Below are 25,550 nucleotides of genomic sequence, written 5' to 3' on the forward strand. Positions count from 1 at the left end.
TAAGTAATTATTACATAACAGAAAGCAAGAGCAGAAAGAGCAGCATTGTCGGCAGCGAGAAAATATTGGATGGAGATTGGTTTCCCATTCAGACAGCTGCACAATCCTGATTAGCTTCAATAACCAGCTTTTAGGTTTCAGATGCAAACTTTTAAAAGACACCGATATTTTAAGAGTAGTTTTATTTTTTCCTGTTTGGTCGGGCCTTCTTCACAAATCAACTCCCACCTGTATCACTTCAACTAAAATTTAATGATTAATACTCGGAAATGGGATTAATATCTCCAATACAAGCCCATCGCTGGAAGTCTAAAGCAATACAAATTTGACCGAACTAGTGGATACTGAGGTGCTGTGACATTTCAGATTGCTCTGAACAAGAAACTAAGAGATGTTGAAATAAGCAAGTAGATGAATTATTCTCCATTTCTCTTGGTTGGCCGAGATTCTATCAACAACATCGACCTTGAACAGCAAATGGCGCACTATCAACCTTTAAAGGATTTTTCAACACCATATCAGCGACCAGTTCAGCAGTGCCCAAGGCCTGAAAAAGAGGACCAAAATTATGAACAATCTGAAAATACGATCAACAAAACCAGTAAACCACATCAAAAGATCATAGAAAAGAATACAAATATTACCAGAGAAAGTCCTAAGCCTTCATGCCCGGTTGCAAGGAATACCTTTGACAAACCCGGAACAGGTCCAATTACTGGCTTCCCATCAGGCACTGAAACCGGGAAAATTTTTGCCATAATGCCTTCTATTTACTTAATGGGCTATGATTCGAATTACATAGAAATTTCAAATCCATGAAATCTGACAATATAGAAAAATTTCTACTTCAGAATTGCGAAATGATATGGACTTACTATAAGGACGCAGTCCTAATCTCACTTTTCTGTTGCTAATGAAATCTGCAAGACACAAGTCTCTTAGTTTGGGATAGAACTCTGCAGCACGCTTCCATATGCGATCGATGATTGTCTCATCAACTTCTGTGTTGAAGCCAACAAACTGACGGCTACTCCCTGTATGGAAGAACAGATAAATTGATGGAAAGACAAGCATGTCTACCAACATTCAGAGCTGACCTAACTCAGGATATTGTAAAATGAAAAGATATAAAGTATTTTAAACTTCAGATGTTCTCTTAAATACGATGCCAAAGAAGGCTAAGAAATTCCATCCACAAACAAGATTGCCTTAGTATATTAATCTTTCTACATAACATTGATCAAAACAGTAGTTATAGAGAACTGCAAGGAGAAACGCAAAATTCTACCAAGAACGAGGTTTCCTATCACATCTGTAGTGGCTGTCATCGAAATAGACAAGATTTGCCCATGATTAACCTGTCCTGGGTGTAGAGTTAGATCATGATGACCCACATAACCTGCCTCCATTGAAGCATGATTCAATTTAAGAGAATTGAAATTTTCGAGCACAAGCAAGTGACCCTGCAAGCAGATTAAATATAAGGCAGGTCCAACATCACAAATAGAAAAAAGAAATGGATCTTTCTTATAGAAGTAAGAATAAATGATGTTAATCACTCATTCAGAAGGAAGACTGCAAGAAAACTGTAATTGAGTTTCATGTAGAGATCCAAGGAATGAAATCAGGCATGAAAAGTCAGTATGAAAGATGGCAAGGCAAAGTTTGTAATGGAAAGTGATTTCTGAAGTAATGGATATAACATCGTAAAGAAAACTCATCAAAATCTTCTAACCAACGAGCCAAAAAGTTTATTCTAACCTTTCGAGGCTTTACAGGGATGTCCAGAACAATCTCTGTTTCTCTAAGCAGGTCATGCATCAAAGACCCACTCCAACAACCAGCTGCAACTACAATGGCTTTCTTACTATACAAGGTATTCTTTGAAGTCTGAACTGCTTCAACCTCCCCTGTGCGATTAGATCTGAATATAATTAAAACTATTAGAGTTCCTTTGGAATCTGTTTGATCTCTGAATAGGAATTGTAACACAGTCCCTCAATTTCAATTTAAGTTTTAGTATGGCAGAAAAAGCAACAAACCTTAACAAACGCGTAACAGGGTCATGGTAGAACTCTGCATACCTGCCTTTTGATGCAAAATGCCTGTTACCCTACATATCAATCAAATCTACATAGATTATGCCAAATAGCCAATTGAAAATGGTGCAGCAAGATACTGCTAACAAGTAACGTATATTTTCAAAATAAATAAATAACTAGGACCTTTTCAATATATGCAACAGTAAGCATAGCATCCAATTGGGAGTCATATGGTAGAAAAGCAGCCCCACTATCTTCCCCAACCATTAGTTCAGGTTCTGCTTGCAGCAAATCACTACTAGACAAGTACTCTGCTCTCAACCCAGCTTCACATAGCTGCATCACCCTCTCTTTCAACATGACAAGCTCTTCAGGGGTTCGACCAATTAACAAGCTTCCTGCGAATTAAATTCCCATTAGTAACAAATATCAACTCAACAAAATAATTTTTAACTAGTACATGCCATTGATAACATTATGCTCATGCATTATGGACATACAATGATGCCTAATAGTCTAAGATGAGATGGAGTCTGCTAGACTCACCATGCAGCTTAAGTACCTGTCTGTTTCCATCCAATTAGTTGAAGAGGGTCCAAGCCTTGGTCATGCAAGCTATCTGCCAACATCTTCCACAATTTATTGCTTCTCAATGTAAGGTCCCATATTTCACTCCCAGGTGTCCTGTGAACCATCCATATGTATCCCTGACCTAGAATTTAAAAAAAAAAAAAATCAACCACAGTTCGAGAACAATGAAACAGTGCAAGCACCACTTTGAAAATAGTACAGAAATGTTCCGGTGAGCAGTGGATCCGTGGTGCAACTCATTGTTAATGTGAATGAAGCTGAAGCTATAAATTTATGTGGCATGTGACGGTGTCGCTCAATCCATTAAGTAAACAACATTGCCTCACTAAATCGTTTTCTCATGTTCATTTTACAAAATGAAAAAAAAAAAAAAAGAAAAATGCACTCAATTTGTAGTTTCTCTAGCACAGCTTTCTATTTTATTTTTTACCTGCACCAGTAGCACCAGAGCAAGGGACGACTTTGTCAACTACAGCAACTGATAAATCCGACCCGACAAGTAACTGCCGGGCGATCGTCAACCCGATTATTCCAGCGCCGATTATAATCACATCGAATGTGTGACATCGGGAAGATGCAGTTATTGGATTTAGACGAGAATAGCCAGTGGGTCCGAGTGCCCGACCGGGGCGGGTTTTGTTGACTGAAAGTGAAAGTGGTTTTTTGCCGAAAAAGCTCGATTTGAATGCGAAAGCAGCAGACGTGCGACATGATTGCCTCCTTCCCCGAGAACCCCAAACATTGACGCTTTCTTGTAGAGTAAAATTTGTTGATTGATTATTTGACGAGATTGAAGTCATTGCAGATAACTGTTTCTGAAATTTCTGCAGTGAGCTCGATGTAAGTGCAAGGTGACTTGCAATAATGGGAGATTACCATCTAAGTCCCTGAGTTTTTCACGTTATTAATAACTTCATACTTTGTATAGCTCCCTTGTGACATATTGGAGATGACAACTCAAAAGAATATAAAATAAACGAAATTCATTAATTGCGGCGTTGTCCTATAAATATGGTTTATACTAAACTACATTCAGCTTGGAAAATTGATAACTACACAGGAATGATATATCTTGGAGCAAAAAATTGAATGGCGAGTGGAGACAGAAACAGGCAAAAATGAAGTTTCATTATAGCCTCAGAGTTCAGCCAAGTTAATCAACTCGTTGGATAAATAAATTTCTGATTGTTTTGTCTCATAAGCAGCTTCTGAAAGACAATTATGGCTTGCCAAGGTTTTGTCCAAGGCATCTGCTAACGCTGATTCCCACAAACCTGAGCTGCAAACTCTTTGGTAGGTCTCATAACCTGCTGCTTTTAGGCCATCTGATACCATTTCTCGCAAAGGCCCAGAAACCGCTTTGCTGTTCATCACATTCTTAAAAGTGTTGGACAACCCCGGTTTCCCAAAAACCACGATGGCACAGCTCCTATCCACCATGCGAACATTGAATGCTTCTGCAAAAACTTCATGGGAGCCTTGCAGCATGTTCTTCAGAATTCCAGCAGATATCCTCTCCCTAAATCCCCACAAGAAAACCACATCCTCGCAACTTACTTTTCTTTTGTCATTGGTCCATCCTCTGATCTCTTCATTAGTTGGCTCTTGAGAGCTGCCAGGCAAACTGTAGAAGATATTTGTGTAGCGGTTAATGGCTGATGCCAGAAAATCATCACTAGATTCAATAGCATCAGGAGTGATTTTCAATATGGAGCACAGCTTCCCAAACAACTGGCATATTTTCACGACATTATGCCCATGAATCTTGCCTTCATTTTCATTAGCTGCAAAATTCAGGTACAACATTGAGAAATCAGATGACTTAATAGCACATAACTCTTAAGCGCTGATTAGCACTGTCATGGACATGACTCCCAAGTCAATTGATGTAATTAGTATTCACTAAAAACACAATTTGGCTTGACTAAATAATTGTTCCAGGCTGGACATGAAAGTCCCTAGTTTCCTTCATTACACATTTCACAAGTGAACCTCAGTCACATGAAATATCCCAAGATGCAAGCATGATTTGATGTGCATGTGTGAACAGACTGACCTTGATTTGGAATTTCCATCTCAATGGGTGCAAAGAACCTATTTTTCAAGTAGGCGATGGTAGCAGATATATTGGTCATTTTTTTCACAGGACCAATATCCTTCAACAGATAGTTGACATCAATTACTTGAGGGTAAGCCAAGCGCAAAGAACAGATGAACTCGTTCATGTTAGGAGGTAGGGGAGCTAGAAATTTCGAATGGATAAATGTAAAATCTGCAAGAATCAGAAAAGAGAATCAATCTCAAAAATGTAAGGAAGTCAAAGGTGCTATAAATTTCGTTTATATAGATATACACCATTAAGGGAATTGTGGGCGACAAGAGGTTTCTGTGAAGCAGAGATCAAATCGATCACCTCTCGAAATCCACGGACTCTCTTATTTTGTTCAAATCCGAAAGTTTGAAGCTCCCTCTGTCAATCAAAATCATAATTTAATAAAATGGACAAACCTGAACAGTCACTATCACCGGCGACTGGTTTACCTTTAAAAGATCCTTGTCCTCATCTGAACTTGTCAACACAGCTCGAACTGCCTGTGTTCCTCCACCCTTTGCTGGAATTATTAGAGGAACAAGGACATCAGAAAAGTCTTCCAACATCTGTAGCCAATCCAGAAAAACTGAACCGATTTAATTATCCAAGCAAGAGACTAAGAATGGATTTGCTTCATCAAAAGTTGAAAGATCATAAAATATAATTTTTTCAATCGACCTTTAGTACTAGCTGAACTTGACGTTCACTGCAAACATCTATAGTCATGCTAGGTCTAGATCCAAACTGTTCCCCTCCTAAAACAATTTTTCTCAAGGATGTCACCAGAGCTGCTGCAAATGATAAGTCATTACTATAAAATTAAAAAAAGAAAAAAAGAAAAGAAGAAAAGACATAATAAGTAAAACTTTGCAGCAACTCATAATTTACCCTCTGTCTTTATGTCAGAGTCTGTACACGCATTTTTCCAATGCTTAACACGTGATCTAACCCTTTCAATGAAAACTGTATCAGCAACGCTAAGAGCAGGCGAAGAGGAAGATTTTGTCGCATGATCAACAGCCATTGGATTACCCATTCGAACTTTTGCAGCGGACTCTTGTGCTTCAGATAAGTATGATATGCCTAGTAAAGTAGTAATAGAAAAAAGGCCACTTTTGGCCTTGAGTAAGGATTTTCTCAAAACAAACAAGAGACAACAAGATGATACCAATCATTAATCATGCATGAAACTACAGATGAAATTGCATCAGGTCTATCAGTGATTCCTGATTATATATTGCTATGTTCATAAAACATTCATCATAAACAAACAAGAGCTGTTCCTAAAAGCCGAATGCTATGAATTTAGGCATAGTATGCAAAGTTCTTGGGAATGAAATTGATCCAAAGATATAACATATACAAGAATATATTCTAAAGAACAAATAAGCTACATTATTGATAAAAACAAAGCCTTTATATTGATCTATCTTAAAGATCTTAAGAGATATATCCAACAATATTATTTTCTCGAAATCAGCAATAAAGGAATTACAACAGCAGCAATTATCCATAAACTGAGTAACTGACCATCGTATATGCAGGTATTAAAATCAAAACCCTCTTTCGCCATTGCAGTCAAATATGATGTTTGACAAGTAAAACTGTAAGATGGCATCCCCATCTTCAGCTCATCTCTTGGAAACAAATGAAAATTATACCTGCAACCCAGTATTCAAGAACAAATTTATAAACCAATATACTTGTCATTAGCAAAAATAATAAAAACAACAACAGCATGATAAGGACTCACGGGTAAGCGATGACTTTGGAAGCTTGAAGTTTAAAGGGGCAAATAGCAAACTGAAGAATCTGGAAACGTTCAGCGGCGAACTTAGCCTTAAGGTAAGCGGTGTCGGGAGTATCAAAGGTAGACACGCAGTGCCACGGCGACGAGAAGGAGCCGGTGTTTTGCAAAGAGACGGCTATAAAGTCTGAGCTGGAAATGTGGTTCTTGATTTCTGAGAGAGATTCATTGAAGTTGGTTTTTGTTATTTGTTTTATGGGCCAGCGGTGGTGGTGGTTTTGTTGGACGGTTTTGGTACAGAAGAAGCGTATTCGTAATGGCGAAGGCTTGAACTGAGGCACCATTTTTGTTGCAGAAGCGTCTTTGAGTTTTGTCACTGTGAAAGAGAAATGAATGATTATTATTAACCGAAATGGGTTATGGGCCGGGGCGGGCTGCCCATTGGGCTTGTATCAGTTGATTGACCAACCATTTTGTTTTTCAATTTTTTGAACGAAAAATTAAGATAAACACTGTTTAATAAATATCACAAATTACTTCATATCCGTAAAACTCATAAATTTTAGACAGGGAAAAATGAGAAATGGGCTTAAGCTGTAAATGGAAATAAATTCACTTTAGAAAAAAATTAACTTGAGCTATTGTCATTGATACCAGTAGGAATACCTTACTAGGTTGACGATTTGCGAGCTTGGACCTCACATGTTATTGTCATTAAGCCCAAACACTCTAAGAGTCTGTCCAAGTTTGAACGGGCTGGGCCTGACCCAGCCTTAGGCTTTCATTAATTCTTTAATTTTTTTTCTTTTTGTAAAGCTAAAAAACTTAAATCAAAGTTAACTACTTAATACATCGTAGTTTAATACACAAAATATTAACAATGCAACATAATAAATTATAAATACTAATATCAAAAACAAAAATTTTGTTTTCCTACCACAAAAACTGGAGCTTTATAAATGAAAAATGCACAATACTCATGTACTCTTCTTTATGGAAGGACCGCATTCTTGCATCCACTTTTCTGAATTCTCCATTTCTGAATTCTCCATTAATTCTTCTTTTTCAAGTTTTACATATTATTCAGTGCGACCTTGACTTTGATTCAAAGAAAAAAAAAGTTATGTGAAAGTGAAATTAATCATTAGCCTTTTGTTCTTAGTTGAATCACCAACAAAACAAAATAGAAGTTGTTTTTAACTTCAAATTGAAACAGCCAAATGCAGCCTAAAAAGTGTTTTAATTAAGACGAATTTTCATTTTCTTGACTTTTTATCTTGATGTGTAAGGCTTGCATATTTACTAAATAATAGTGAGGTATTTTAAGTAAAAGGGTTTGATGAGAGACTTTTAGGGATGCTGATAGGTCTACTCATAAAGAAATTTTCTTCTGCAGGCTATGGGATGAGGCAGTGAAAATGCGACTGCCGGCTACTGTCGACTATTGTTTTACTTGGTATGGGTGAGTGAGTTTGATTCGTGTTGAGTGCAAGGGTTCGAGCTTCCATAAGAACATTATGAAGGTTAGTTTTAGTTATTCCTCAATTATCAATTAATTGAGTGGAGACAGTCTCTCTCTTACGAAATGTGAGTGGAGCAGGCACCCTTCGAATATTAGAGAGAGTTTAAAATATTTGGGCATATACTTCAGTATGTCAATGTATGATGGTGGTTCCAATTATATAGTATGATTGTAAATATTAATTATAATGTCAGTAATATATGTGTATAACAAACTTAAAAAAAAAAAAATTTGATTCGTGTGAGAGAGCAGTGAGAGCGACTGAGGGGAGGCATTAGGATTTAGGTTTTGGCTGTTTTTTATTTTATTTTGATTTTTTAGTTTTTTTTCAATTTCAATTTTTTTAATATATTATAAAGTTACTTTTTAAAAATATATATATATATATACTTACCAAGCGTATTATATATGGGCTTTGCATTTTGGGAGCCATTATCCATGACTTTATCCCATGGGCTGGGCTTTAGCCCCGATTTTTTTGCCAACTTAGGCCTTCTTGTCCTCTTAACACTCCACCAAAACAACATGCATAGAAAGAAATGGTTAATTACTATAATATTAGTTGATGCACACGTGTGATAAGAAAATTTTTGAACTTGGATGCTTCATTTGAAAAATCCAAAATATTATTTTATGATAGGTTGTTGCGGCGGGTGGCGGCTCTAAGATAGAATAAAGGGATTCCATGGTTTTAGGGTTGATTGCAAAGGGCGACAACTCTAAGACGAAAGCAAGTTCCTTGATTTTAGGGCGGGTTTACAAATCTCGAATTCTGCCATAGGTAGTCAAAATAGCAACCCACTGAAACGGAAAATTTACTATTTAATCAACCTAGGTAAATTTGTTTGTTTTAATGATGATTATTTTTGTTGCTAATACCTTTTTTTATTGTAGTGTACGTCTGAAACTAAATAGTTAGATTAATATATTTTTTTAAGACGTTATATTGTACAATTATTTAATAGTTTTTCATACATTTTTGACTCATACTCAACACTGGGATAGAGAATATAATAGATTAAAAAGATAAATAAAATCACTTAATCTTTAATATGGTAGCAAATGATATAGTTAACCAATGCAATAATAGAATATAAAACAACTAGTGATTAGATCGCATGGTATGGATATGAAAACAAGTGAAATAAATATAAATAATCATAAATCTTACTATCTGAACAAAATTTTTTACATCATATAATTAAATTTCTGAATTAATTATGGAAGCTCCCTTCAATTTTATTGTATAACATTTCGCCATGATGTGCACTAAAGGTGATTAATTGATGTCTACTGATAGGTACACAGACCATGCAAATAAAAATGATCAAATAACTTGAAACAAAATAACTATCATACTTTTTTCAACAACATTAGCTCAGGTTAGTTTTTTTAAAATGAAAATATTTCTATTTACAGCTGTGAAGTCAGTTGTTGAATCAAAGATGGGTACAAAAACAATATCATTTTGGAAGTAATTTGGCTTAAATTATCATATGCCGATCATGTGCTTATGACATAAAACAGAATTAACTAAAATGACACGCTTCTATGCGTTTTAGTTGACACTTTTACTCACGTGAGACGCATGTGACGAAACTGAAGCTTAGCTAGTTATAATTCTGTTAGTCACGTGTCCTTTTCTGTACAATCTGAGTTTTAGTTTGTTACAGCTTCTGGTTATAAAGAGCTGATTCTTCAGTTAGTTAGATAGATGATTAGAGCGTTGTGTTGAGAGTTTGGAGAGAGAGAAAGTTCTTGCTTGTTGTCTAATATTTCTTGTTCAAGACTCTATAAAATTCTCATAAATTTATCAATAAAGCTCCTCTGAGTGCTTCTTTCCTGGATGTAGGTTAAGCAACCTTTGCTCAACTGAACCAAGTTAAAATTGTGGTGTTTGATTCATTGTCTTGGTTGTTTTTCTTAATACTTCTGTTTAGTTTCTTTGATAGAGTTCACTTAGATCAACTTCTTGTGTTTGCAACTTGTGAAGATCTGATTAAAGGATCTCGGCCACTGATCCTTTATAAGAAAGCTATATAGAAGCAGCAGGCCCATTTTTCATTTTCCCCTTATTTCTTTGTTATAAAGAAGCAGCAGTGTTTGACATGGAGTAAGGCGGATCAAGGTGTATCACTGCAGCACAAGGGCATTTGCCCTCAAACAAGACGAAACACATCGGTTTTCGCCACCATATCACAAATTACTTAATCTCAATAAATTTAAGGACCTCAATTGTATAGGGTATGTTTGACATTGATAGTTGTGGTTTTTAATTAATATTTCTTACAAAATAAATACAATTAGTCATCAAGTAAAAGTGAATAACACTAACAATTGTGCTTTCAAAATCAAGTTACAAATATACTTAAAAGTTTTGATATGTATACCATAGATAATCAGCAAGTAATTGATATATTTACCTGTATTGAATAAGACAAAAGTAATATTAAAATCAAATCAAGTAAACTGTTCTCCCACTAGCTTTATTCATTGAATCATTCTAATCTTAATATAAATTATTGATGTCTCTCATATTCTTTCAGACACAGATTTTGATGAAGCAAAAGGATGAGTGTAGCAAGACTGCTCTCTTTCTCAATCAAGCATAATGCACACAAGATCCCAGCTCATAGCACCCTTTTACAGTGGTTTCCCGGCCAGAAAACGACTGTAAAAATCCAATGCCTCTCGTGGTTTGTATTCTGGTACTGTATGACCAGCTCCCTGCACCAACAAAAATCATATTAATGCAAGCTACAAGAAATTGAATACTGCTTTTTGTGGATTCATTATTAGCTTATAGATAAAATTATACTGTAACTTCTGTTACAAGCATTTCACCTTTATGGTTAAAAATGTGAGGTTGTTTTCATATCCTTGAGTATATCTGCAACCAACAAGATGACTTATTTATGGATGTTTTGAGAATTTTCATCACAAACAACTAGCAGAAGCATTCTGAAGAAATTATGAATAGGGTAGGGACTAGGACAATATCAATGAATATCCTATATATTAGTAGATGCAGAGTTGAAGGAAGTACCCAGCAACTTGTCCATTGGAAGTCCAAGGTCTCCATTTATCTACAATCTTATATCCAACCGACCTAGTCCATGCTTCACTCCCAGTGAAAGGAACACACATATCATGATCCCCACTGACAGAGAAGTCAACAGAAATACAAATCAATTATCAGTGGACACGACCATCAATTTTTGGGAACAAGCACTAAAGCATTGTTGGAGGTCTACCTGAATATGAGTGCCCGATATCCCCTGAGAGTGAGGTTCTTATGGTATTTGATCATGCTCCCAGCATCATGTTCAAATAAAATCCTGTCTGTACATAATTCCCAACTTCCAGCAATGCTCTCCTGTTGTGTCACAAGGAGCATAAAATAATTGCCCCAGAATTTGGCACTGACAAGTAACAAATAAAATTGAGATCACTAACCGGTTCGGCATGAATTGCTGTCCTAACTGCTGCATCATTGAGCCATAGAGTTGCAACTCTATCATCCTGCAGAGTTAATATTAATTTTCAGCATAAAATTTTAAATAATTCTAATAAGTGGACAAAGAAATAGTTTGACTCTTTAAGAACAAATGAGCCATCCGTTGAAAGCCATAAATCCAATGTGTCTAAATTAATTAGAGTAGAGAAGCAAGACAAGGACCTGTTGATCAATAAGAAATGCTGAAAAAAGATAATCTCAGCAAATGCATGTCTTGCTAGCTTTTACTTATTGGGAGACCCAGAATGTGGACAGTGAAAAAAAAATGTCTCTGGTTTGAAGCATAATATATTTTTTTCTAGATCTTTAATGGAATTAAACTAACACCATTTTCCTATTCAAACAAATTTAGCCATACGAATTACGAAATCATTGCCGGAGAGGAAGAGGAGGAAAAGGTTTAAGGATTGTAAATTGACTTACTGTGCATGGCACAGAATTACTATTGAGAAGCTGGGGCCAACTTGGAACAATCCCGTCTCTTACAGGAGCTCTAAGAGGCCAGGCACGACCAAACATCCTTATCCTCACAGGAAGAGGCCTATCAGTCTCACCCAACTGCCGGAAGCTGGATGGTAACCTAATGTTAGCGGCTGCAATCTCCCATGTCTCATTGCCATGATAGCACGGCTCTAAAATATCATACATGTTTAAACCTGCAATATCCTGAAATTTAAAAATCTCTTAAGAATAAACGAAGAAGCTGGTTCATATTATCTGAACATTTGCATAAATCACGCATCAACAAGCAATCATACTACCTTCTCAACTTCAGAAAGCTTGCTGTCACAAGCCTCACTGAGTGGGTTATAGAAATTTCCTTGGCACAAATTTTGCACCTCCTGCAGTATGTAACCTGAATGATCATTCTAATGCTTTTGATTAAATTTAGGAATTAAGCAATATTTCAACCTCTGAGACTCAATATTCAAATTCATATACAATGGAGTCCAAGATGTAATCTGAATGTTTCAAAAAGAAAACGCTTCATCTGTAGCTCCACCCACCTCATATAGGTCATCTGATATCAGACCCATCCCATGCACAAATGGAACAAGCGCGTTCCCATCAATCTCTTCATCTGTTACTCCATTTCCCACCAGATATCCCTGAATATAACAATCACAGATTACAACTATAAATTTTAGCTTCAATAAAATTACTTTTGAGAAAGGCATACCTTGAAGTTCAGAACAGGTTTTTCACCAGCATCAATTCCTGCAAAATGATGATAATAATAAATATACAACTGAGCATAGCAGCACATGTTTAACCTAAAACACACAGTTCAAAATATGAATTACCTTTCATCACTTCATAAGCAAGAGTGGGCACATATATCCCAGCATATGACTCTCCAGCAATAAAAAATGGGTTGGCTAGGAACTCCGGGTATAGTTCAAACCACTGATGCACAGATACAATTCATTAACACATACATCATCTTACAACTAAAGAAGAATATTAGTCAAATTCTCAATTTCTTCGAATTTACCTTGAGGAGAAATGTGTGTGTATCAGAGGCAGTCTTTAAGTCCCCAGTAACATAATCAGTTTTATTTTCTGAGTAAGAAAGTCCAACACCAGCTGGGGAATCTAAATATATAATGCTAGAAACCTGAAAATTCAAGAACAGGAGGTAAGTGAAGTTCTGAGTTGTATTGATTCATGCATTGACAAAACCAAAATGTTAATACTTTTGTGATTAAATAAAGCTGATCAAGAATGTAGACCTTGGTCCAGCTATATGGATTGACATGCAACTTGGGCAGACTTCCCTTTGTCGTTGGTGCTTCAAAATTGAAAGGCCCTGCAATGTAAGAAAGAAACCTAAGTGTTGCCCAAAAAAGAGACCAATAAATGGGGAAAAACGGAAAGGACCGTATCCTTTCATATAATTGAAGCAAGAATAGAAAGATAACATGTGAACAAATTCTACTGAATTGACCTAATTTCAGATAAAAACAAAATAACCAGCATTAATTCGATAAATATATACCGTGCTCATATATAAAACCATCAAAGCTGGAGCATCCTGGTCCACCATTGAGCCACAGAACCACAGGATCCTTGGATGGATTCCCTTCGGATTCAACAAAGTAGTAAAAGAGGTTCCTCCCATGGCTTTCATCAACCGTCACATACCTTAAAAAAAAAAAAACCCACCATAATTAATCATCAAAGCGTAGTCTTTGGTCGACTTTTGGATAAAAAAACAGCTATGAATCAGAGACAAAGAAATGGAAATGCAAAAAATTGAAACATACCCAGAATAGTGCTTGGAAGGGAGATTGCCAGAGAAGCCAGGAATCTGAGCGATGAGAGCAGTTTCAGGAGCTGAATGAGTCAACACTGAAAAGCTCAATAATGTGTAACAAGCTAGTATCTTGTACATGATAAGACGACCTTTACCCATTAAAAAGTTTGATTAGAGTAGACTGCATGACTGTTTGATTATCCCCGAGACGCATTTATATAGTTGGTGAAAATGCAAGTTTCTAATGAAAAAACGCTTGCTTACAGTCCAATACGAAAGTGACAGAGAGAGAACATGGACCATGAAGTAAGCAACCGTGAGGCTCAAAGGTAGAATGCCTTGTGGACAAAAACCGAATTTTTAAACTAATTTTACTTAAGACTTTGAGCTACATAAAGATTGTGGTTTGGTTTAGTTCAGATATTCATTGACTGGCTTAAGTGGCTTTCGTGCACTTAAAAATATATAATGATTTTGGGCCACAGTTTTGTTTGCTTTCCTTATCTTTACGTATGTGCTCAAAGCACAGGCGAACAGAAATAGGCGCTATGTGCATGTGATGGCTGTTATACAAGAAACAGGGCCATCAGTATCTCAGGTGGTGGCCAAGAGAAACGTGTTTCCCATTGCAAAATGAAATAGTTTGTAGATTTGATGACTTTAGGGACAGGGATGGCGACGGGCTAGCGGGGGAGGAATAATTTTTTCATTCTCACCTCATTTCTCATTTAATTATTTTATAATAGATATTTATCATATTATAAAATATTTAAATTATTTAAAAAATCTCTCAAATTTTAAAATAATATATTAAAATGATATAAAAACTAAAAAAATGTTTGAAAAGAAGAGCACCTTAAGAGAAAAAAAATCATAATAATATCTTAGGATTGAATAAGAATTGTATTGTAAGGTTTTCTTTTAGTTATAACCCACTTATATTAGGTAAAAATAAAAAGAAAATTTATTAATCAATATTGGAATTGATAAAATAAAAATTATTAAATAGAAATTAAAAAAATATTTATATGTAATGGGATTGGGGGAGGGGTACAAAACCAAACCTTATTCCTATTAAGAATTTGGGGATTGGGGGAGGGGTACAAAACCACAACACAGTAGCAGCATTGGCTTTCAAGCTAAGATCCAACTGAGATAAGGAAGTGATACCAATAATAGCAACAATGTCATCTTGCTGTTGGTGTCGACCCAATAATTCCTGCTATCTTTACACACAAAGCATCCCACTAAGGCAAAATGCGCTTGATATTTATTGAGAACATCCCATTCCATTTGACAAAAGGCGGTGACTGCTTGACAGAGACTCAAATAATTCGCCTTTAACAAACAAAGCTAACCTAGACTCAAATTGATCCTTAACAAACAAAACCAACGTATCTATTAATGGCTTAGATAATTCCTAGTTGGGAAAACTTTCTTTGTATGGCTACACTCATTATTGAAACTAATGAAGTACGCAATGACAAAACCAATATCATCAGAATCTTACCACTTTACCAAAGAGTAAGGGGATATAGGAAAACTAATTAACAAGTAAGATCCAACCCATATCTCTTCTGTGGGTGTACAAGAGATAGTGCAAGAAATAAGTCTTAATGCTTTTTATACAAGAAAACCACATCCCCCACTCCACAGTACTTAGTCCACACAAGAAACAAAGAAAATGAACAGCAGCCAGTCACCTACACAAGCTTTCAGTTGTAAAAATAAAATTGATCCACCTTATCAGTTCCAACAACCCACTTGGCTGAGAGCTCCAGAGCATATAGAATTCTCATAGTTTCTATATTATGATGACAGTTCATAAATCTCTTTCATTTCGGCTTTCCAGCAAGAAAAGGCTATAAAAATTCAATGCCTCCCATTGCTTGGATTCTGCTACAGAATGTCCAGGTCCCTGCAAAAACTTAAGTCAAAAAGAGAGAATGAGTATCAATATTTCATGTTACAAGAAATAGATTAAATATTTGAACTTAAATTGTAACTGATAGTAGAAGCAAAGAATTGTTGTTCTCATATCCTTGAGTATATCTGTAACCAACAAGATGATTAGTTGATAATGGATGTTTTGTGCAATGTCAAGAACAAGCCTTGACGACCATTTCATAGCAAAAACTGTTGAAAGGTTAAAAGGCAAAACTACCAGAACCATTCCGAACAATGGTGAATATGAATTCCTATTAATGAAATATTACATATTTTAGTAAGGAAGAATTGAAACTAATTACTAACTACCAGCAACTTGCCCATTGGAAGTCCAAGGCTCATTTACCTACAATCTTGTATCCAACGGACCTTGTCCAAGCTACACTCCCAGTAAACAGAATGCACATATCATGATCCCCACTGTCAGAAAAGTCGACAGAAATACACATTGGCTATCAGAGAACCTGTCTAAAACAAATCATTTTTCATATTAGAGAAGCAGAAAAGGTCAGAATCTAAAATCTTGATGCAGTCAACATCAGTTATACAATTTATCAAATGTTTAACACTCATAGTAGGCTCCATCTTGCCTCATGAATCCAAAGTCAGTTGTGGGAGATAAGCCTGACTTGGCAACCAAAGGCGCAAGGCAAGACATGCCTTCAAAGTTTGTGGAGTTAAAGAGATAACACCAGCTGCCATGATACTAGCACGACTTATCATATCTGTCTCTTAAGTTTTTCTTATTATATCATCCAGAGTAACCTTGTATAATTGTTTGTAACCATAGCAAGTCGAGGGAAAAGTTATAGCAGTTTTTTTAACCCAAACAGTTGTAAGATGTCAAAGCCTCTACTGTGTCTTATTTTCACCCCATGTGAAATAGTAATTTGGGGTAAATAACCAGAAATGATTAAGGTTTTGAGCAAACACTAATGTAGTGTTGGAGACCTACCTGCATATAAGTGCCGGATATCCCCTGGCAGTGAGGTTCTTGTGGTATTTAATCATTGTTCCTAGCATCGTGGTTATGTGTAATTTTGTCTGTATATAGTTCCCAACTTCCCACAATTTTTTCCTATTAAGTCACAAGGATCGCGAAGTAAGAGGTTCCACAACAGGGAATAACAAAGGAAATTGAATTCCTCACCCCTTCAGCATGAATTGCTTTCCTAACTGATGCATCATTTAGCCATAAGGTTGCAACTTCATCACTCTGTAAAGCTTATATAATTTGAGCATAACTATCAAATAATTTTAAGTGAAAGAGAAATAGCCAAGTACAAATGAACCATGTATATCTCCTTTCCAAGTTAGGATTCAATCAGTTTTCGTTCAACCAACTTCTTTCTAGGGTATGAGCATATGCATATGATGTTTCTACTACATAGCTAACAAACTCAGTTGTCTTATGCCTCTTCAGGTCACTAGTTCATGCCAGATCCAAGTTCTCATGAAAGCAATTCACTCTACTTTGACCTTCTCCTCGTATTTTCCAATCATCCTCGTTACATCTTCATCTCAGGTATAGTGACTATCAAAAATGCTGTTTTGTGCCCTATAGTATTGTTGAAATACAAGGTAAGTCCGTGCTTGCTAATGACAACTGCTAGCAATAAGCTATGCTGCACTTCGGAAATATCTCTCCACAACAGATTTTCCAAACCAGAAAAAAAAAATGGCAATTACAAAATTTACTGCCCATTACTGATTTTAGTGTTCCAAGTCACAAAATTGTGCAGAGCCCAAGAAGAAAAGAAAAGATAAAAAGGCATTTGGCATGACCATCCAAGCTGTCAAATTTTACTGCCCATTTTTAATCCTGAAATTTTTAAAATTCTCAAGAATAAAAGAAGAAGTAGATGAAAATTTTGCTTAAACTATAATAAGTAACCAGTAAAAGATACATTTAAGTGAAGGTGATAAAAAAGAGTAAGTTATAAAATTAAAAAAATATAAATTCTAATACACTAAAAAATAAAAATATATTATATTAGAGTATATTTTTTATTTATTTTTTAAATTAATAAAATAAGAAATCTTTTTATTAGAAAATTACTCTTAGAATAATACACCTTGTAAACTTCAGCAACTTTGCTCTCGCAAGTATCGGTGACTGGGTTACAAGTGTGCACAATGATAATGGTATCGAGGATGTTGGTTTCATTCTAAATTTGTCTTTTGAATTTTAAGCTGAATTTACGGTGTCACAGTTATATTACTTTATATGATTATTTCAAGTGGGAGTTGTCATAACTTTTACTTTTTAGTTTCAATAACAAGCAAATTTTGTTATAAACTAAGGTGGCGTTTGTTTTTTAACTTAATGACTTAAAGTGACTTAACTTAATTAATTAAGTTAATTAGAGGTGTTTGTCTTTATAACTTAATGAGATTTTTTAGATAATTTTGACTTAATAAAATAAGCTAATTTTTTTGGCTTTTTATTTAATGGAGAAATCTGAATTAAGTCAATTACTTGCTACTGTCAAAAATATCCATATTTTATAATTTATTTTTCATGTCTATCCCAAAACTCACTCATAAATATTTACCCCACATAAAAATATCCATGTTTTTTCTTTCTTATATTATATACGATAAAATTTAAAATTTATGGTATTTTATATATTAAAATTTTAAAATAATTATGTATTCACTTGACTATAGTTTTACTTATAAATGTTAAAATATTGTGATATTTAATATATTATTTATTTGACATTCAAATTTAATAAGGATACAAATGTAAAAGTACATATTTTTACTTTTTTAAGTTGAAAAAAAAAACAACTTAGTGCTTATTTTCTGAGATTCAGACGAAAAAACAAACATATTATTCAGATTCAAATATTCAGACCTATTCAGAATTCAGACTACTTCAAGTCTATTCAAATTTCAGACAAAAAAACAAACGCCAGCTAACTCTTTCTCTTAGTGGGATGAGGATTAAGAAGAATGGTTGGGATAACATACATCCTTCTCATTGGTAGGTTCAGGAAACGTTTAAGTAGGGCCAAAACGATTCTTTCTTTGAAGTTTCTTGGGATAAGCCGCATCTGCCTCTCCCACTATTGAAGTTACAGGTTATTGGTAGGTTCAGGAAACGTTTAAGTAGGGCCAAAATGATTCTTTCTTTGAAGTTTCTTGGGATAAGCCGCATCTGCCTCTCCCACTATTGAAGTTACAGGTTATTGGTAGGTTCAGGAAACGTTTAAGTAGGGCCAAAACGATTCTTTCTTTGAAGTTTCTTGGGATAAGCCGCATCTGCCTCTCCCACTATTGAAGTTACAGGTTATTACCATTCCCATTCATATTTTTATCAGTCAAAATACAGTAACAGTATCAGTATTGGCTTCTAAACCAAGGATCCAAAAGAACAGTGTTATAAACCATTTTTTTTTCTTTTCAAAGCTTACTTTTATATCTCACTGGGAATTTTGAATCCCACTTCATCCTCGTAACAAGAAACCATTTTCTCCGTCTCTACATTCACCACCATCCAACTCATTTCTCTACTGCAGAAAATACAAGAAAACAAGTGAAAACCTGAGAACTCTAAAGGCTAATAGATATTTCACAAGCTTTATATTACAAACACTGAATCACTGCAAACAATTTTTATATGCACTTACTTCAATACTATACAGTGAAAGAACTAAAAAATAATACATGTCACGGCACTTATCTTCCATCAAAGAATTCCTTCCCTGTTGAAACTAATTGAACACATATGCTCTTCAACTCGCTATCTTCCCTCATACAACAGAAATATACTCCCAATTTGGGAAATTGGATTGTATGTTGTAAAGCTTACTCATAGTTCACTCCAAAATTTTTACCTAATTAAATAACCGAAAAGGGCCATGACAAATGCAAGTAGAACTGTTCTACTTGCATCCACAACTGATGGGGCACCAGAAGAGTAAATTCTCTGAGCTTGATCTCTGCAGTAGGGAAAAAACATTAAACAAAAGATTACCTTTCACAAATATCTCATGTCACTGGAACCATCTCTAAATTAGGTTCTATGCTTCCAAAGGTACGTTCTACTTGAAATTGAAGGCATTAAATTTTAGGTTGACTAAAAACCCTTAACTGTATATCCTCCTTGTGAGAAAGCTATAATTTTGGGAACCTTCAGAATCAAATGAAGTCACTTTGGGTAATACAAATAGTAAATAAGTCAAGCATTCAGAACTCACCCGGTTCAATATTTACTAACTGGTAAGGAATGCTATCTGGAACAATTGCTGCGTCATAGCGATAGGGACCAAGTCCATTGATGAGGATCCCGTCAGGAACTCCAAGGTCTACGCCATTCTCAACATCTTTCCTTAGTTTCTGTAACCCATCAGTTTCAGTTATCATCCCAGAATTTCACTAGAATGGATAACACACACCAAAAGCAGTAAGCTAAAAGAAGTGACGCCTGCTGACCTTATGACTCTTCGTGTACCAGTCACTGATAAAAATGGTAATATCGACATCTGGCACTGCAAAGGGTAATGGAATAACATCTCTGTTGTTAATGATGATTCCCCCATACCCACCTGCAGCTCGCTGAAAGTCTAAAGAAGGGAAGTAAAAAAAAACTCCCTATCTGGTCCTTCACCTGAAACTGATATGTCCAGTTCCAACCAGCAGGAATTGGACAATTAGCCCCTAAAACACCATCTTGCCAAGAATTTTTCCTATGTTGTACGCCAGTCCTACATTAAAATGTAATTTTGAGATGGTTCCGGCATATTATACCATGTAAGAAGCAATGGCTCATCAAGATCATTCTTTGCATTGACAACAACATTCCAATTTGTAGTGACATTAAGAATCGGTCCCGGAAACTGCCCATTAATCCCAATAACCTGCAAAATGGTATACAAAGAAAGAAAGGGAAAACAAAATCTCTCAACAAAACATCAAGGGCAGGAGAAAAAGTGAAAAACAGTTATAACATGAAAAATCAAGCAACCATTGATTTCTTAATAGTTCATAACTCAACAATAGGGTCAAAATTGAAACTCAAGCTCCAAAATTCGTTGACAATAGTAACAATTTAACTTACATGAAACTATCACTAAACAACATAACAGAATGAGCATTTTGCAATTAAAAAATCCAAAAATTGAACGAGAGAGAAATAAATGTAATTGAAGGGAAGAGAAATGAAAAGAGAGGAACCTGCTGTTTATCTCCAAGTGGGGAAGCAGTAATAAATGAGATAGTCCAGTCATAGAACACGTAAGGGTCACCTCCAAAACAGCCATTTAGCAACCGTACAAGTATAAAGAAGAAAGAAATACAAGAAGAACACAGATAAGAAGCAAACGGCATTGGATCCCTTTCCTGTTCTGTTCTCTTCTGAGCTGATGTGATCTTATCTTCCCCTTGGTGGTGAAGGTGAAACTAAGGAGTTAAGTGGTGTCTTTGCTTTTGAAAGTGGGAACAGTAAGCATGGAGATTGCATTGGAGCAGCAGTATATATGTTAGGGAATAGGGGCTGAAGTGAAGTCATCTGGGATCTAAAGAAACAGCTTGAAGGCGCCGGTTTTGTCCTGGAGATGGGCCCCGTGTCTTGTTTTTGCAGAAAATGGGAGCCATTGCCATTTGCCACTGACTGTGTTAGTAGGTTAATTAAACTGTGGGGTCTGTAATAATTTGTAAAGTCGCTAAAGGAGTTGTTTATTGAAGAAACACAGTTTAGTAAACAATCTTTTGACAGACAGCCGGCCATATATCGATAAAGACGGGAAAAAGATGGTGAAAAAATTTCATTCATTCACACAACTGATTGTAGCAGCAGCCTTCTTTGTATCTTATTCAAGTTGGAGGATTTGATGTATTGCACTTTGGGAGTGATGCAAATTAAATTACACTCAGTTTAACCGTAAACTTTTTTATTCGTTATCAAAATTGTCTCATACACCTATTTATTTACTGGCGATCATCCCATCTTCAAAAATTTCTAAGAACACCATCTGAAAGAAATATTATATATAGGTAAGATAAGATCATTTCAAAATATCTTACCTTTACACATTTCCCATAAAATACGAATAAAATTAAAATGAGTATGACTCTCATTATTGGTCAATGCAATTGGAGTTAAAAGGAAGATTTGAAGAAGTTGAAGCATGGGCAACACCATAGCCAACGGCAAAACCACATCCCTATTGTTATGGATTGATGAAATCTTGCAGCCGTTGCGGATGAATGCATACCCAAGGTAAGGAATCAAATTCAGAATAATTACGACGGGTGTTTCCCATATAATGTAAGATTTTAGCCTATAATAATTAGTCTGCACAAACAAATTAAGTTGTGTCATTACTTAATTAAAAAAAAAAAGAGGAAAAAAAGTAATAATAAACATTCATATAAAATTGAAAACCTCCAAATCCGCAGGTTCTATTCTATAAACATTCTCCCAATCATCCATCTGAAATTAAGGATCAAATTAAAACGGAGTAGGATATCATATTAAAAAAATCATTTGACCCAAAATTTGAACCGAATTTGGTCAACAATAAATTAATTACCGTGATCAGATAATGGAAGTGCTTCTTCCACTGTGATTTGAAGAGCGAGGCCAATTTCCTGTAAGAAGTATAAAGTCATTCCTGCTGTATTCCTGCTAAGTGTTGATTCGAGGAGACCCGGTCAACGACAGTTGGCGAGGCATGCTCTCCAATCCGAGAATCTAGGCACGAAGGCCACGCAACCACCCACGACTACGGAAATGGGGAATCCACTTTCGAGAGGTGGGAGGATAACGAGCGCGGATGGAGAGGAGGCCCGAGTTCAGAAGTGGCCTATAAAAAGGTAGCCAACGAAGGTAAAAAGGTTAGCAATTTTGAGATTATAACAGAGATAAAGAAAATTCTAAAGAAGGAAAACTATCAAAAAGCCATAAGATCTGTGGCAAGCGTTCCCAGAGCCTTCATATTTGACTTGACCGTCAGAGGGTTTACGCTGGGAAAACAACCGGCGTGCTCTGACTTGTTTCTATGGACGCAGGAATACTTGGAGAAGAAAGCATACGAGGAGAGATCCTGATCGAGGTGAGGTTGATCGAGCAGATATCCTGGTCGTAGGAAGAGCGTAACCAGAATCTCGCATAAACATTTTGGCGCCGTCTGTGGGGAACTGATCAAAAAGCTTCTGTTGATCGCAAGAAGAGGAGTGAAGCAAGCGGAAAAACAATGGAGACAGGAGGAAGTAGTGCACAAGGGGGTGATATGAGGCTTAATGATTTCATGACGCTGAGGGAGATAGCTAGTGAAGCGCGGGAAAAAGCCATGTTCGACCGGATGGAACGGATGGAAAAGCAGATGGAGACCCTGACAACCATCCTACATGAGCTGCGGAGTGAACGAAGGGGAACCCAGGAGGAAAGGGTGAGAGGTGGTGGAGTGGCACCAGGTCCCGACAGTACGAGGAGAAGTCAAACCACCGGGAGATTTGGTGGTGAGAGAGGTAATATGCCTCTACGAGGAGAATTTCATAGGGAGGAAGAGCAATCCCCGGCAAGACAGATTTTTGACAAGGACGACGGGGTGGCGAATGCAGAGGAAACAGAGTTGAGGCAACACTTGCATGATGTAGAGCAAGAGCGAGATCAAGTTGCAGCACGTGACCCTGGTCGTGCAGTGCAGCTAGAAGAGGAAGTGCGCAAACTAGCGCAGATAATTGACGACATGCAAGGAAGGAGCAGAGCTCCTGGTTGGAGGATAATGTTGGACGGAGAATCACCGCTCGCAGCAGAGATCATGAGGGCAGTAATTTCGAGAGATTTTCGCCTCCCAGACCTTAGATATTCGGGACGAACTGATCTACTGGTGCACATAGAGCACTTCAACGACATAACTGGGGTGCAAGGATTATCTCAATCCCAAAGGTGCAGGGTGTTCCCACTATCCCTTGAGGGACGTGCACGAGAGTGATACAGAAAACTTCCTCAGGGGAGCATTAAAACCTTCGAGCAGATGTGCCAGGAATTTGCAGAGCAGTTTCGTGGGGTAATGGCACCAGAAGATGACATGATGGAGTTGAAAAGCATGAAGTAGAGGGAACAAGAAACACTTCGGGAATTCATCAAGAGGTTTCACCGTGCTGTCATTGATTTGGGAGCCTTCAACCATTCTCAGGCATTAAGGGGACTGAAAGAAGGGGTGAAGATAGGAAGACTGTGGTACAATTTGAGAAGCCCAGTCATTCAGACGTATGCAGCCGCCTACGAGCAGGTTAAGAGGGACATTGAGATTGAAGAGGAAAAGGCAGCACGGATCAAGACAGACCAGTTAGAAGGGCTGGGGAAGAAAAAGAAGAAAGCATTACCAGGGAATGGGCCAATCAGGAGGAGGGACCACCAGGCCTCGGGTAGTGGAGTAGGAGGTCGGGTAACTGCTTACCAGCCTCATCAGAGGCTACCACAGTATCAGCGCAGCAGGGCGCAACCTCTTTGTTCCCCAGCTAGAGAGCCTTGGAGAAGGTATGACTCGGCATATGATGGTCTTCATCAACACTCCCATAGTAGTAGAGGGAGCAGACCAGAAGCGCTGCCACCGCCTCCAACTCAGAACGGAATAAATAGAGAAAGGGCAGTGCACCTGATCAACCAAAACCAGGACTATGAGCGGTATACTTCCTTGAAGATGTCCCTGGACGAGGTATACGAGGCCATAAAGGATCAAGGGTTGCTATATCTCCCTGTCCCAATAACAAAGCTACCCAGCATGAGGGATAAGGGACGCTATTGTAAGTTCCATGGCACCCATGGTCACATCACAGCAGATTGCAGAGATCTCAAGACCCAGGTTGAAGATTTGGTGAGAAATCGGTATCTGGACGAGTTTATAGATGAGACTTTTCTAATGGTAACCTCGACAAGTGAAAGGGAACAGAGTGACAGGAACTTGAGGCGCGAGCAGCCAACAGTAAGGGTGATAGCTGGGGGCCCAACATTGGCTGGAGATTCCAACAGGTTGAGGAAGAATTATGCTAGATACGCCATGACCAGCAAAGAGGTATTCTTCAACACCCCAGCAGTCAAACGTGCAAGAGTCAGGCAAGTGCCAATCATGTGGACAGATGAGGATGAAGAAGGGATTCTATATCCCCACGAGGATGCTTTAGTCATCAAGGCCACTGTTGCTAGCAAGAAGTTTGACAGGATACTGGTTGACACAGGGAGCTCAGTTGATGTATTGTTTAAGTCAACCCTGGAGGAGATGGGAATAGCAGACCTGAAGTTAGATTACACCAATACCTCCTTGAAGGGGTTTGGAGGAGGAAAGCTGGTCCCTCTGAGCGTGGTCGAGCTGCCTATCACGATTGGGAGCTCCCCGACAGAAAGGACAATAATACTAGACTTTGTGGTGGTGGATGAAGAAGGTCCCTACCAGATGATCGTACGTCGGCCATTTCTAAGGATGAGCAAAGCGGTACTGTCCAACCATTATCTGGCTCTTAAGTACCGAGTGAATGGGGTTGTTGGAGTGGTACCATGAGACCCGAGAATCCCTAGAAGATGTTACTCCCCCGCCGCCAGGGAAGCCATGCCGATAACCTCCCTTGATACCCGGGTGGAAAACCAGAATGGTAGACCAGAACCTGTAGATGAGCTGGAGACCGTAAGCCTGGGACCAGAGAATCCGGGAAAGACGGTCAGAATTGGGTCGAGACTTAAGGAAGAACAGAAGCAGGAGTTGTGAAATGCTTACAGGCTCATGCAGATGTGTTTGCTTAGACACACGAAGACATGCCATGGATTGATCCTGAGGTAACATGTCATAAGCTGGCAATAAAGAAAGGTACTCGAGCAGTAAGGCAGAAA

General features: G+C 37.2%; 3 protein-coding genes and 1 pseudogene across 4 annotated transcripts; all 4 read right to left on the minus strand.

The window, feature by feature from the left end:
* Nucleotides 1–3,587, minus strand: LOC18051665 (glycine oxidase). 2 transcript variants are annotated; one of them, XM_006447918.2, is made up of 9 exons: nucleotides 3,064–3,586; nucleotides 2,605–2,754; nucleotides 2,226–2,440; nucleotides 2,043–2,113; nucleotides 1,762–1,924; nucleotides 1,289–1,463; nucleotides 876–1,034; nucleotides 645–733; nucleotides 1–547 (listed from the first exon to the last, which is right to left on the minus strand). In XM_006447918.2, exons 1-9 carry the CDS (start codon nucleotides 3,431–3,433, stop codon nucleotides 452–454), a joined length of 1,488 nt encoding a protein of 495 aa, XP_006447981.1. In that variant the 5' UTR covers nucleotides 3,434–3,586; the 3' UTR covers nucleotides 1–451. The 2 variants fall into 2 exon arrangements, with proteins under 2 accessions (XP_006447981.1, XP_006447982.2); XM_006447919.2 differs by lacking the exons at nucleotides 1–547; nucleotides 645–733 and adding an exon at nucleotides 743–822 and having other exon boundaries at nucleotides 901–1,034; nucleotides 3,064–3,587.
* Nucleotides 3,588–3,607: 20 nt separating this feature from the next.
* LOC18051666 (poly(A)-specific ribonuclease PARN-like) lies at nucleotides 3,608–6,839 on the minus strand. The gene is made up of 8 exons (XM_006447920.2): nucleotides 6,479–6,839; nucleotides 6,256–6,386; nucleotides 5,614–5,808; nucleotides 5,404–5,513; nucleotides 5,175–5,291; nucleotides 4,989–5,103; nucleotides 4,690–4,905; nucleotides 3,608–4,417 (listed from the first exon to the last, which is right to left on the minus strand). The coding sequence occupies exons 1-8, from the start codon at nucleotides 6,814–6,816 to the stop codon at nucleotides 3,771–3,773; spliced, it is 1,869 nt and encodes a 622-aa protein (XP_006447983.2). The 5' UTR covers nucleotides 6,817–6,839; the 3' UTR covers nucleotides 3,608–3,770.
* A 3,615-nt stretch (nucleotides 6,840–10,454) lies between these two features.
* Nucleotides 10,455–14,217, minus strand: LOC18051667 (serine carboxypeptidase-like 20). Its single transcript, XM_006447922.2, has 14 exons — nucleotides 13,779–14,217; nucleotides 13,511–13,656; nucleotides 13,245–13,321; nucleotides 13,007–13,129; nucleotides 12,816–12,918; nucleotides 12,692–12,729; nucleotides 12,519–12,620; nucleotides 12,273–12,353; nucleotides 11,935–12,177; nucleotides 11,451–11,516; nucleotides 11,249–11,370; nucleotides 11,041–11,154; nucleotides 10,839–10,884; nucleotides 10,455–10,721 (listed from the first exon to the last, which is right to left on the minus strand). Exons 1-14 carry the CDS (start codon nucleotides 13,925–13,927, stop codon nucleotides 10,638–10,640), a joined length of 1,494 nt encoding a protein of 497 aa, XP_006447985.1. The 5' UTR covers nucleotides 13,928–14,217; the 3' UTR covers nucleotides 10,455–10,637.
* Nucleotides 14,218–20,197: 5,980 nt separating this feature from the next.
* On the minus strand, nucleotides 20,198–21,049 carry LOC18051668 (annotated as a pseudogene).
* Between the last annotated feature and the right edge of the window lie 4,501 nt (nucleotides 21,050–25,550).

Source organism: Citrus clementina, unplaced genomic scaffold (assembly GCF_000493195.1).
Source record: "Citrus clementina cultivar Clemenules unplaced genomic scaffold, Citrus_clementina_v1.0 scaffold_2, whole genome shotgun sequence".
In the NCBI taxonomy this organism is placed as follows: Eukaryota; Viridiplantae; Streptophyta; class Magnoliopsida; order Sapindales; family Rutaceae; genus Citrus; species Citrus x clementina.